At 48.7% G+C, this 14,076-nt stretch overlaps 1 protein-coding gene across 2 annotated transcripts in view; it reads left to right on the forward strand.

Moving 5' to 3' along the window:
* The window catches only part of CDCP1 (CUB domain containing protein 1), a 58,350-nt gene extending 44,780 nt beyond the window's left edge, over positions 1-13,570 (forward strand). For both annotated transcript variants that reach the window (XM_044253746.1, XM_044253745.1), the window contains exons 5-9: positions 1,911-2,132; positions 3,182-3,562; positions 5,942-6,307; positions 8,775-8,862; positions 10,851-13,570. In XM_044253746.1, the coding sequence (XP_044109681.1) occupies positions 1,911-2,132; positions 3,182-3,562; positions 5,942-6,307; positions 8,775-8,862; positions 10,851-11,265 (1,472 nt within the window). In that variant the 3' untranslated portion in view covers positions 11,266-13,570. The remainder of the gene's footprint in view (positions 1-1,910; positions 2,133-3,181; positions 3,563-5,941; positions 6,308-8,774; positions 8,863-10,850) is intronic.
* Positions 13,571-14,076: the final 506 nt, after the last annotated feature.

Here is a 14,076-nt window from a genome sequence, read left to right on the forward strand (position 1 = left end):
TTATATATTTATTTGAGAGAGAGAGCGCTTGCTCATGCACTTGCGCATAAGCAGGAAGTGTAGCGGCAGATGGAGAGGGAGAAGGAGAAGCAGGCTCCCCATTGAGCAGGGAGCCTGACATGAGGCTCCATCCCAGGGATCATGACCTGAACCGAACACAGATGCTTAACCGACTGAGCCACCGGGGTGCCCCTAGATCTCCCTCTTTCTTTCTAAATGCTAGGTAACATTCCATCCATGAATGTTCCACAGAGTATTTAACCCTTCCCATATTATGTGGTGTCTGGTTTTCCACAGTTCCAGAGCTGCAGTGTAAACATGAGCTTGTCTTCCCCCAGTCATACCACTGGGGTCCCAAGGATGCAGCCTTTCAATGTCACCCTCTACACTGTATTTTTGTTTTTTAAAGATTTTATTTATTTATTTGACAGAGAGAGAAATCACAAGTAGGCAGAGATGCAGGCAGAGAGAGAGGAGAAGCAGGCTCCCCATTGAACAGAGAACCCTGATGCAGGGCTTGATCCCAGGACCCCGAGACCGTTTCCTGAGCAGAAGGCAGAGGCTTAACCCACTGAGCCACCCAGGCATCCCGCTACACTGTGTTTTAATTTGCTTTTCTGCAATGACAAGTGATACTGCACATGATACTAAGAATGCTTTATATTTTGAATTTGTGAACATCTCAGTTTCCCCTGTTTTGTGAACTGCTCAATCCATCTGTGTGACAAATATTTTTTTTCCCCCAATGTGTCCCTTGTCCTTCAACATTTCAGTACCTATTGTCAGACAGGTACTTAAATTTTTCTTCTTTTAGGGTTTGACCTCCACATTTATAAGGATATTCTCTTTACTTTGAAATACCAGTCTAATTTTATTCTTTTACTAATGGGAGAGAGAGTTTAGCCAAACCAGGAGCGGTTTGTCTTTTTCTCACTTATTTGAAGTACAGCATTTATTAGAGACTAAATTATAATATCGATGGATATAATATCTGTGAATAATAATACTATCTTGGAAGAAATATAATATCTATGAATCTTCTATCCCCATGCTAATGCTATACTGTTGCTAATTACTATTCATAACAGGAGACTGTTCCAATAAACAGTCGTAAATCTCACTTGTTAACTATCACACAGCCACTAAATTACTGGATATTTTCAAAGACTCGTGACTATGAAAACTGTATGGAAAAATAAACAAACCTGTGTAAAGTAATGAGGTAAAAGCTGAGTATAAAATTATATATACTATTAAGCAGTTGAAAATCATGCATATGAACAAGGACTAAAATGAATTTGAAGAAGTAAAAATGGTTAAATATGGGTGGTAGAAATTTAATCGGTTATTTTTCCTTTTAAATTTCTTCTAGGGTTCTTGTATGTTCTTTTTTTTTTTTAAGATTTTATTATTTGAGAGAGAGAGAGAACAAGCACAAATGGTGGGGGGAGGGGAGAGGGAGAAGCAGACTCCTCACTGAGCATGGAGCCCGACGTGGGACTTGATCCCAGGACTCTGGGATCAGGACCTGAGCCAGAGGCAGACGCTTCACTGACTGAGCCACCCAGACATCCACTTGTATATTCTCTTAATTAAAAAACGTTGGGGTGCCTGGGTGGCTCAGTGGGTTAAACCTCTGCCTTCGACTCAGGTCATGATCTCAGGGTCCTGGGATCGAGCCCCACATCGGGCTCTCTGCTAGGCGGAGAGCCTGCTTCCTCCTCTCTTTCTCTCTCTGCCTGCCTCTCTGCCTGCTTGTGATCTCTCTCTGTCAAATAAATAAATAAAATCTTTTTTAAAAAAGTGTTTCCAACGCTCCCCAGCCATGAGAGGTTTTGTGCTAATTTTTGCCCCTTCACGGTGTGGCTGCTGATCCATGCCTCAGGCTTCTTTTCTCTTCGTGGTTTCAGATAAAATCTACCTGGTCGACCTGAGTAACGAGCAAGCCCTGTCGCTCACCATCGAGCCGCGGCCCGTTAAGCTTAGCCGCAAGTTTGTCCCCGGCTGCTTCGTGTGTCTGGAGTCCCGCACCTGCACCACCAACCTCACCCTGACGTCCGGCTCCAAACACAAGATCTCCTTCCTCTGTGATAACCTGACTCGCCTGTGGATGAACGGGGAGAAAACCATAAGTACGTCCCCCTGGGAGAGCATGATTCCCCTACCCGGGGCTGAGGCAACTTTCCCTGCTCCCCCATCTTCTTAGTGGGGTCCACTGGGTAGGCTGTAAATAGTACAATCAGAGATGCCCCCCCACCCACCGCGGTGCAAAGTGAGTAAAGGGCAGGCAGCAGATGGTGAGGTGGAGACGTGCCCTTCTGGAACCAGAGGCTCAGTGGGAATGGGCATCCTTCAGAAGTGCATTGCACTCCCAAGTTCATGGTTGTGTCCTCTGCCCGGCCTTCCAGCATCTCTCCTGAGATACCTTCCTCCGTGTACCCTCCCAGCCTCCACTACCCCCCCCCCAACCCCGACTCCACACTCATTGTGCACTTGTCTCCTCCTGCTTGAGACTGAGATTCTTGAGGTCAAACATTGTGGCTTGTTCTGGTTTTTTGTTTGTTTGATTGTTTGTTTTTTGGTCCCTTGAGCCCCTGGCAGTGCTGGACATGTATTAGTCACGTACTAAACGTTTGATGAATGAAGGGCAGTAAAGCCGCTAATCTTCTTCCCGCTGGGCTGCCGTGACCTCCAACATGGATGGCCTTAGAGTTTCTACAGATGCGACAGCTGAGGCCACAAGATGCGAGGCAGGCTGCCCACTAGGAAGTGGCAGAGCTGGGCTGCGAGCTGATACCTCCCCCAACCCCACCCCTGCTCTGACCGCTGCACAAAGCTACCTCCCCACAGTCAGGGACGCTGGGAAGCAGGGTGGAGGGAAAAAAACCTGTGCCCAGCCCATACTTAGCATCTGAGACTCAGCCTCAGAAGAGAGGCTGACACATTCTTTTCAAACCTTCAGTAGTCCCCAAAAGTTGGTCTGCCAATTCAGGCAGAGTAAGAACCTGAGAGGACAAGAGGGGCAGCTAGAAAAGGAGTATCAGGGAGCCCGGAGTGGGGCACAGAGCAGGAGAAGAGAGACCAAAGGGAAAAGAAAGAAAGCCTGGGGCAGTCTCTACAGCTGGGGAGGTCACACGGCCGGTCCCCTCCCTGCCTGGTAGCACGAGCCCCTCTTTTCCAGGCTGCATGGACCCCCGGTACTGCCACAGGAGGTCCCAATCCCTCCAGGTGCCTGGGGACATCCTCCAGCTGCCTGTTCAGCTGCACGACTTCTCCTGGAAGCTGCTGGTCCCCAAGAACAGGCTGAGCCTCGCGCTGGTACCCGCCCAGAAGCTCCAACAGCACACGCAGGAGAAGGTCTGCAACACAAGCTTTGGCTACCTGGTGGCCAGCGCTGTCCCCGGCCAGGACCTTTACTTTGGCTCCTTCTGCCCCGGAGGCTCCATCAAGCAGATCCAGGTGAAGCAGAACATCTCAGTGACCCTCCGCACCTTTGCCCCCAACATTCAACGAGAGGCCGCCAGGCAGGGTCTGACCGTGTCCTTCATACCGTACTTCAAAGGTAAGGCGGTCTCCCTCTCTGGCCACATCTGCCTGACCATTTCTTGGTTGGGCATCCCTCTCATTTTGCTTCTGGGATCGTCCACCATTAAGTTGTCAGCTTGAACCATTGGGAGAGCTGGGTGGGCTGGTTCTCTCACCAGAAATCTGGAAGGTAGAGTGACCTCAGCTGGACTCCGCCATTCACCTAGTGTGGAAAATCCCGGGAGTTAGAAATAAGGCTCTGACCGTGGGAGGTGACCGTTGGCAGACAGCAGAACAAATAATCAAATTCAAGCCTTTTTTGGAAGCAGGCAGGGGCTTAGAGGAGAGCTAAGTAAATATTCCTGACTCCTGAATGTTTAAGATGGGAGCATCTTAAACAGGCATTTTTGTGAGTCAGCTTCTACAATTCAGAATGTGACGTGGAGTGCACAGAGGAAGACAGGCTGGGGAGAGATGGGTCTCCAGAGCACCAGGGTCCTGTTCACAGCACAGGGCATAGCCCCTCCCACAAGGCTAGTGTTTGATCTTCAGGGTGCTGGGCAGTGAGTGGGGTTTAAGTCCCTTGCAACAGTGAGCTCTCCGTGGTTGATTTTCAAAGTCACAGTCGCCATTACAAGTGACTCAAAGTCAGAGACCATTTAAAAATTGACCAAGACTGGGGCGCCTGAGTGGCTCAGTAGTTAAGCAGTAGTTAAGCATCTGCCTTTGGCTCCGGTTATGTTCCTAGGGTCCTAGAGTCCCACATCGGGCTCTCTGCTCAGCAGGGAGCCTTCTGTCTGTCTGTCTATCTGTCTGTCTCTCTCTCTCTCTGCCTGCCTCTCTGCCTACCTGTGATCTCTGTCTGTCAAATAAATAAATAAAATAAAATAAAAATTGACCAAGACTAAGGTACACGGGTGGCTTCAGTAGTTAAGCATCTGCCTTTGGCTCAGGTTATGATTCCAGCATCCTGGGATGGAGCCCCGAATCAGGGTCCCAGCTCAGTGGGAAGGCTGCTTCTCCCTCTCCCACTCCCCCTGCTTGTGTTCCCTCTCTTGCTGCATCTCTCTCTCTCTCTGTCAAATAAGTAAATAAATTCTTCTAAAAAAAAAAATTGACCAAGACTTTTATGTGAGGTTTACTTCGTACTTTGGTCCCAGAGACCTGAGTGGGGAGGGAGAATAATCTTTGGCCATAAGATTAAGGTCAGTCCAGGCTGCCTGATGTCCCCACAGCTCCCTGAGAAACTCCTGCTGGGGAGACTTAGAGAATGAGATATACCCTCCTCAGTGCGGAATGTTGGAGTTTTATCTCACCTGAAGGTCAGCTGACATGTCTGTCGGAGGCTTTCAGCTTTGCATTCTACCCTTCTTCCCAGAACCGGAAGTGGTTTGATCGCGGACACAGAAATCGCTCTGTACCGGTCCCACCGGGGAACAGAGCATAGGGTGACTCTAAGCGTGGAAGGTGTTTCTGAAAGGAAGCTTTTAGCGATAACCTGCAGTTTGGCCAGCTAGCCTGGGATTTTGTTGTTGTTGTTTGGTTGGTTGATTTTGTTCAAAAGACCTGAGCACCTCACCCGAGACTGTAATCTTTGGGCTGACCAATAGTCACGGGCTATGTGTGGCAATTTATATTTAAATTAATAGCAAAATTTAAAAATTTAGCTCCTCAGCCACATCGAGCACATTTTGGGACTTCTACAAACACACGTGGTGATGGTTACGTGCTTGGATGGACAGCGCAGATACAGGCACCCAGGAGATATTGTGGGTTGGGTTCCAGACCTCAATAAAGCAATAAAAATGAGTTTTTTGGTTTCCCAGTGCCTATAAAAGTTCTATTTACACCATATTATAGTCCAGTAAGTGTGCAATAGCATGGTCTGAAAAAGCAACGCACATGCCTTAATTTTAAAACTCTTTATTGCCAGGTTGCTTGGCTCACTCACTTGGTAGAGTGTGCAACTCTTGATCTCGGGGTTGTAAGGTCAAGCCCCACATTGGATGTAGAGATTACTTAAAAATAAAGTCTTTTAAAGAAAGAAAAAAATACCTTCCTTACTAAAAAATGCTAACCATCATCTGAACTTTCAGCAAGTTATAATCACCAATCACAGATCACCATAACAAATACAATAATGAAAAAGCTTGAAATGTCACAAGAATCACCACAATGTGACATAGAGACACAAAGTGGCAAATGCTATTGGAAAGATAGTGCCATAGACTTGCTCAACATAGGGTTGCCACAAATCTCCAATTTGGTGGGGGACAAGGCAGAGTCTGCAAAGTCTAATAAAATGGGGTGAGCCAGTGAAGAACTTTTCAGTCATTGCAGAAAACTCTAGAAAAAGTCTAGACAGGTTAACATCAATTTTGATTCAGTGAAACATCTTCTCTCCCCTTTCCTGCAGAGGAAGGTATTTTCACAGTGACTCCAGACACAAAAGGCAAGGTCTACCTGAGGAGCCCTAACTGGGACCGGGGACTGCCATCCCTCACATCCGTGTCTTGGAACATCAGTGTGCCCAGCAACCAGGTGGCCTGCCTGACCTTCCTCAAGGAGAGGACCGGCGTTGTCTGCCAGACGGGACGTGCATTCATGATCATCCAGGAGCAGCGGAGCAAGGCAGAGGAGATCTTCAGCCTGGAGGACGAGGTGCTCCCCAAGCCAAGCTTCCACCACCACAGCTTCTGGGTCAACATCTCCAACTGCAGCCCTGTTAGTGGCAAGCAGCTGGACCTGTTCTTCTGGGTATCACTTACCCCAAGGACTATGGGTAAGGGCCTGCAAGGTCTTGTGGGAAGGTGGTGGTGGACAGCAAATCGGCAGCTGAAGGGTAGGGGGCAAGCCTGCGAGGCAAGTCAGAAAACACGACTGAGTCCCCATGTATCAGTCAGTGTTTGCATTGGTCATGCCATATAACAAACCACCCAGAACTCAGAGCCTTAAAGACAGTCATTTCTTATCGCTCACACTCTGGCTGGGTGATGCTGGTAAGCTGGGCTTATCCAGGTTCACTCACTCCTGCACCTGTGAGCAGCTGTGGGTGGCCAGAGGACTCTGCTGATCTTGGCCATGCAAGATATATGCTCATATATATGGGCATAGCCACAATCTGCTAGAATAACCAGGTTCCTTGGCTTTCCTCCCCCTGATCCCTGTCACTCCAGCCTGGGCCTTGTTCTCATGGTAGAGGCAGAGAAATCCAAGAGATTCTGGAGGAAGCACACAAGGTCTCTTGATGTTTGGGTTAGGAACTCCCACCATCCCTTCTACAGAATTCTTTGGGCCTGCCAAAGAATCCAAGGGATGGACAGATAAACTCCCCTTTTGGTGGGAGGAGCTGCAGAGTCACATAGTATAGGACATGGTTCAAGGAGAAATGGGGAGAACTAAGGCAATTTTATCATCCATCTGTCACTGTCATTTACTATTAATCTCTCTCTGGCGTGGGGGAAGGCTCTTCACTCTGTTCACCTTATGCATCTTAGAGGGTAGATGGTAAAAACTACCTCAGAGAAGAATCATTAGGAATTGAAGTGTTGGGGATTCAAATGTGGGGACCTGAAAAGTGTGATGCAGAACTTGGCACTGGCATTATTTGTTTTTTAAGGTTTTATTTATTTATTTATTTGAGAGATAGTAAGTGTGTGCGTGTGGATGTGCTTGTGTGTGTGTGTACATAAGCAGGATGAAGGGCAGAGGGAGATAGAGAGAATCTTAAGCAGACTCTGTGCTAAGAGTACAGAGCCCAATACAGGACTTGGTCTCACAACCCCACGATCATGACCTGAGCCAAAATCAAGAGTCAGACACTCGAGTACCTGGGCTACCCAGGCACCCCTTGGCATTGGCATTTTTTACTGATTCCAGGGAAACATGGGAATCCACAAGATGCCCTTGGTGGCAGGCCTTTTGTGCAGAGTCGCAGGATCTGCCACGAGTCTCCAGTGAGGAAATGCCTGTGTGGCACAGCAATTGTGGTGGGGCCACATTTGCCTTTATTCCAAGGTAGTCACAGAGCATCCCAGAGTGTGGGAACCAGAAGGGACCATGAAGGTCGCTTCTCCTGGCCCATTCCCTTCCTGGCGGTCAGAAAAGCTGTGTGTCCGCCCAAGACCACACACCTGTTAGCATCAAGAGAACTGATGTAAACCAGAAGCCATGAGTGAGAAGCTCTCCCAAACTCTCAGGTTAGGCCCTGGGTTTTCTGACTCTCTCATCCATTTTCTGTCATTTAGTTCTACTCTTTTTTTTTTCTTTTTTCTTTTTTCTTTTTTTTTAGTTTTATTTCTTTATTTAAGCAATCTCTACACCCGATGTGAGGCTCAAACCACAAGCCCGAGATCAACAGTCGCATGCTCCATGGACTGAGCCAAATAGATGCCCCATTTATTTCTATTTTGCTTTCTCTCTTTTTTGCTTTCTTGTTGAACAAGCAAGAACTTCTAAATCCCTGTTTGGCACAGGGCTCCCTGTCTGATTTATTTCCTCTGTCCTTTGTACAACCATAGGAAAAGGACAGCACAGATAGAACAACCCTGTCCTTAGCACCCTCACTTCTGACTTTAGCTTCCCTGCTTTCCCCTACAGCCCTCTGCCCTGCTTTCCCATCTAGGCTGTGGCGCCTGGGCAGACACACCCCTGGGTAGTCCCTGAGTAGCCTTTGGAAGGGAGCCAGTAGGGCTCCCAGTTTGTTTTCATTCTCTCTCACCACCTAACAGCCCCAAGACTCAGTAGCGTAGACTGCAGACTCTTTGTTCGTTCGCAACTCCATGGGTCAGGAATTTGGACAGATATTACTCTTAGACACATGGGTCTGCTGCCAGATGCCTCAGACAGCTAGAGGGTGCCAGGGGTGGGTCACCTGGGGACAGACACTCGTAGCCTTGATACTGTCAGCCGGGTTCCTTGGTCCGTTGTTCTCATGGAGTATCCAAATTGTTGGCTTGGGCTTCCTCACAAGATGGTGGCCTCAGACTTCTCACATGGTGACTGACTGGCTCTCCCTCAGACAGAAATTACAGGAAGTTGTCAGGCCTCTAAAGGGCTCCAGCACTGGCAAGTCGAGAAGAGTCCAGAAGAAGAGACATAGGCTCCTCTCACTCTCAGGAGCAGCATCTGTGTACAGGGAGGGAGAGAAAGGATGGCGGCCATCTCTGGAGACTTTTCTGCCCCAGTTCCTCATCCACCTGACCACCCCCATGTCTCCTCATCCCTCCTCCTTGTGTCTCTGCTCACAGACCTGACTGTCGTCATCATTGCGGTCGTGGGAGGTGGCGCCTTACTGCTGTTTGCCCTCGGACTCATCATTTGCTTTGTGAAAAAGAAGTAGGTGGAATTTCTCAAACTGTCTTTGGCTGATCTGACACCTCCTTAGATCACCCAGACCAGAGCTGTCATTAATTACTGACTTCTTTTCTGGCTTCCCATTCCTCTCCCAGGGATCGGTGTTGAATAATATTGCCAGATGTGAGTTATGCTTGGGAGGGGAGGGACAGAAGATGCGGCCGGCGACATGTTAACCTGCGGTTTTTACGCAACTCTCTCAGCATGAGTCCCCTGGGAATCATTTACTGGACACTGGTCATCAGGGATGATCTCAGCAGGAAAATGCTCATGTCAGTCCCTCCAGCCCAGGTCTCTGAGCCTGCATCCTCTGTCACTTGGAGAGCGAATGCATGCCACCTTAGCTGGTTCCCCTCCGGTTTCTTAAACGTTTTTGTGCTTGCTTATGGGACTCCAGACAGGAGCCAAAAAGCGAGCCCCGTGGGCGAGAGGAAGGAAGACCCAGTTACCTGACTCATCTCACCTTCCACCCCCTCAGGATGACAGCTGCTGTTTTATGACCGAAGCGTTGACCTTTTGAGACAGAATATGAGCTGCCACTAGATTTTAACAATTCTGCGCATATTTCTGATTAAAGCCATGAGGGAGAGTGAAATTGCTTTCCTTAGCATGATTCAGTCTTGCAACAAACTAAATATATATATTTTTTAAACTGGGGCCATGAGCAAACAACTAAAATTCCTGATCCACGGTGAGACTATCTAGAAACATCTTGAATGATAGGGAAGGGGGCACCCGTGGCAGATCCAGGGGAAAGCCTCTTCTCCGTGAAATGGGATTGTGTAAATCCACACAGGGGGAAAGGACTTCTTTCATTTTATGGTTTCTCTAGGAAACTTTCTTGTCTGTGGTGCTGTCTCTGCCACCCAGATCAGAAAGCATGGTGTCCTCTTCAGGAGGGGAACTGGGTGAGAGGAGGGTCCAGCCCTTGCCTCCGTCTCTAAACTGCCCCGGTTCTGGCCCGAGAAGAACACTGTTGGAGACGATCAAGGCTCCGTGAAGCACAAAGGGAGGGGTGTCCATCTCAGGGTTTCGGGTGGGAGCCTTTGGAACCCATCATCCTAGCCAGAGATCCAGTGTTACAAGCTGAATGTACTACATTATTTTTATCTCAGAAAAGGACAGGGAGCCTGTCCACAATTAGTGAGCTGTCAGTGCATTATAGGGTCCATTATGTTAATTGAGCTAATGTCCTCCATTTGAATCACCAGTCAGCTAAAAAGCCAGCGTCCCCTGCTTTTGGCTCATGGAGATGGAGGGCGAAGCTTTGTTTTCTCCCATGGAGAGTGCTAATGCCTGTCCACACTCAAGCCCCAAAGAACATTACAAAGCAAAGGTTAATGGTGTTGCTAGGAGCTCTGGTGGGCCCCAACCAGAGTGTTGTCTTCTTTTGAGCTCTGTCCCTTTATGCAGGCTGTGTCTGGATCCCTCTGCTAATAGTGAGTCCCACTGTCCCCAACTCCAGCTAAAAACTAAGACACAGCCCTGCATCCCAAGTCTCCCTCTGTTCTGTCATTTAGAATCCAGATGGTCAGAGTTTGTACCCATGCAAAAGAGGGATGAAGCATTAGCTACGGGAAAGATTGCATGCTGGAGGGTTGGTGGGGACGTGACCACACCAGATGTGGTCGGCCTGGGCCACCATCCTTTCTCGGAGCAAAGACAGGCTGGTTGTCAGCTGTTCCCACCCCTGGATACCCTGCGTCCACTGAAGCAAATCCAAGTGCAGTGTTAAACTTGCCCTCTCTCAACCACGCTCTGCTCTCTGTTTCCGCTGTGAAGACTGGAGACAGAAGATGGTCCCTTCTAAATGCTTCTGCAAAGATGGTAGTTTCAGTTTCGAGGGCTAAGGGATTTGAGGGACCTGGGGGGTTCATACTGGAACCCTCAGTTCCAGTAGGGCTATGCAAATGGAACACAGCTAATATCCTGCTCTTCCTGACTCTGTCTTGTTCCCCTTCTCTCGGTAGGAAAAAGAAGGAAAACAAAGGCCCACCTGTAGGCATCTACAATGGCAACATCAACACCCAGATGCCAATGCAGCCAAAAAAGTTTCAGAAAGGTCGAAAGGACAGTGACTCCCACGTGTATGCTGTCATCGATGACACCATGGTGTACGGACATCTCCTACAGGATTCCAACGGCTCCTTCCTGCAGCCAGAGGTGGACACCTACCGGCCCTTCCAGGGGCCCACAGGGGACTGCCCCCCCTCCCCACCCTTGGTATGCTCCAGGGCCCCAACCGCAAAGCTGACCACAGACGAGCCATCTGCTGGCTTCCCTGCTGAGTCTGACAGTGAGCCATATACCTTCTCCCACCCCAACAACGCGAACACAGACATTCCCTTGCTGGACACCCATGAGCCAGAGGGGTCTGGGGAGTAACTTGGACCCATCCTGAAGACTTTGCCTAAAACAGGGGTCTCAAGCAGAAATCCTAAAGAGGAATTACATGGAAGGAACAGCAGGAGGTTCTTCAGGATGCCACTGACCTCCAAGTCCCAAGTGGACTCATTCCAATGATGGGATGTTGAAAGTGATGAATTCCAACCTGGATACAATCGTCACAGTCCATGTCCTTCTAAACTCAGGTTGAGTTGTAAACCAGCCCGTAATGAGAGGGGAGGGCTGTGAGTCGCCCAGCACGAGGTTGTCAACGAGGTCTGGACTTGGATTTGGATTTGGACCTCTTCAGGGCAATGATTCCAATGCCTCGGAGACCATCCAAGGTCCCTGCTCCCACTGGAGCACCCTGGATGGAAATGACAGTGTGCCTTATTATTATTATTATTATTTATTTGGTGGTTCCGTGTATGTAAGAAGCCAAATGCAAAACCACATAGCTCTTTTTACCTGACATGGTGACAGCTCACGCGAGCTGGTTGGATGGCCGGGTTTTGACTTCCATCAACCACTAGATAAACAGATGCCTGTCCCCTGGAAAGTGGGAATGATTTTCTATGGGTCCAGCCAAAAAAGGGTGTGACTGTTTGAGGGTCCGAGAAGCGACTTCCTGGTTCTCTTGCTCTGCCTGTGGTTATCCCACCGCACAGATTTATCTCGAGTCCTAGAAGTAAGGAAAATGTCCTTGAATTGCTGTGTGTGAGGCTGTCCCCTCTCCAGCCGTGCTTTGGCATTTAAAGAGAGGAATTCAGAGAGTATTTTCAACCTCTAGCAATGTCTAAAAATACATCAGAGAATGGCCACCCTAGTCGCTCCTTGTTGCTACTGTAACCAATTACCTCAAACGTGGTGGCTTAAAACAACTTAGATTTCTTATCCAAATTTCTGGAGACCAGAGGGGCAAAGTGGGTCCCACTGGGCTAAAATCAAGGAGTCAGCGGAACTGCCTTCCTTCTGGAGGTTCAAGGAGAGAATCGGTTTCCTTGCCTTTTCGAGCTTTTAGAGACTCTTTGGAGCTTTTAGAGACACTCCAGGCCTCCGATGGCTGGTCACACAATGTCACTCGTGCTGACACCGTCACACTGAGGCCCCTCCATCTTTGCCTTCTATGGACCTTTCACTTATAAAGCCCTCCCACCCAGATAATCCAGGAAGATCTCCCCATCTCAAGATCTGTAATTTAATTACACCTAAGGTAACATATCCTCAGGTTCTGGGGGATTAGGACATGGATGTCTTTGGGAACCTATGATTTTGCCTATAACACCGTCCTGCTGTGAGAGAAAGACCGTGAAACGACTCAGCCTACAGGTGTATGTTTTGTTTGGCCTACAGAATCTTTTTGAAGAATTCGTTCCTAACACTTAAAATCATGCAATTTTTTGCATAAAAATCCAGGTCAGGAGATCTGGCCATTGCTAGGGTTCACACTCACTTGACGGCAGCAGGTGGGGCTCCTGGATTCCCCGGTTCGCCCCAGTCCTCACCACTCCCTCTTGCCTCCCTCACTGATGCTGAGTGTGGCTACTGATCACTGCCCCAGCCACCCCCCACCCTGGGGTGGTTGATTTGTTCATAATGAAATAGAAAGTTTGGACTCCTTATGTGCCTCTTATCACAGAAGAAGACGGGTGTCAAGGCTGGTGTGTTTCAGGAAAGTGTTTTCTCATATATGGCCCGCGTCCCTCTTTTATACTGATGACCAGCCCAGCTCCAAGGAAAGGGAGTATTTGCCTCTGTGGGCCTTGCTCTCATCCACGAGGAGAGGGATCGTGTTCCGGCTTGTCCGACACAGTCCAAAGGTCAATGTTCCAGTGGCTAAACCTCCTTTAGAAAATAAATGTGCCGCATGGTGTTCAGGGAATTCACCTTGGAGACGCACTGCCCGGACTTGCTTGCCTGTGCTACTTTGCTTCCAAGAAAAGGAGTTTTGCAATCTCCTAAATGGTGTGTGTTCCAAGGCCTCTCGAACTCTTTCCAGAAGGAAGAGTTTGTTGTTTGGCTGACACCCTGGGTGCGGCCCCTGGCACCTTTCCCTTTTAAAAAGCGAGCTCCTGCCCAGTTACCCTCAGCCTCTTGACATTGCCCCTTGCCCCACAAGGAGGGCTGGGGCTTCCTCCCTCCAACCGACTTTGGAAACGTGACCTTGGTCAATGTTAGAGGACTGATTTGTGTGCCTCTTCAGTGCTTAACTGGGAATAATTTATTTCGTTGTAGATACTTTTTAGGTACTATTTTATTCATTTCCTACACTTTTTTAAATAAACAAATGTACAGGAAAGAAAAATGGGCATCGAGTTGTTTAAATGCTTTGGCTATTTGTCCCCTGGTTCAGCTGCGGCCCCAGTTTATCACGACAGGCTCAGCAGGGGCTCAGCTGACATTGTCTTTTCTGGGTGTTTATGGTACCAGATGCTGGGCTTTGGGCTTCCAGTGGGTAACTCAGGGACCAGAGCCTGTTCTGTTCTACCCTTGTTGAGACTCGGTGAGCCTCTCTGTGTGACCCCTCCTGACACCCCCCCAGAGGTCTTGGGCCATCCTTGCCATTGACTGAAATGGCATGTCCCATGTGGGTCACCAACCACCAGAACAGAAGCAAAGGGAGGCTGGAGGGAGAGGGAAGCTCCAATGGGTGCCCCACCTTTAACCTTGCCCTTGGAGAAGAGACCCAGTTGTACTGAGGAGACAGGATATTGTTGCATAGCAAACACCCCACACTTTAGTAACTTAGGAACGATCTTTATTTTGCTCGAAAATCAGAGCAGAACTCATCAGAAATGGCTTACCTCCCTG

The sequence above is a fragment of the Neovison vison genome, chromosome 6 (genome assembly GCF_020171115.1).
Source record: "Neovison vison isolate M4711 chromosome 6, ASM_NN_V1, whole genome shotgun sequence".
In the NCBI taxonomy this organism is placed as follows: Eukaryota; Metazoa; Chordata; class Mammalia; order Carnivora; family Mustelidae; genus Neogale; species Neogale vison.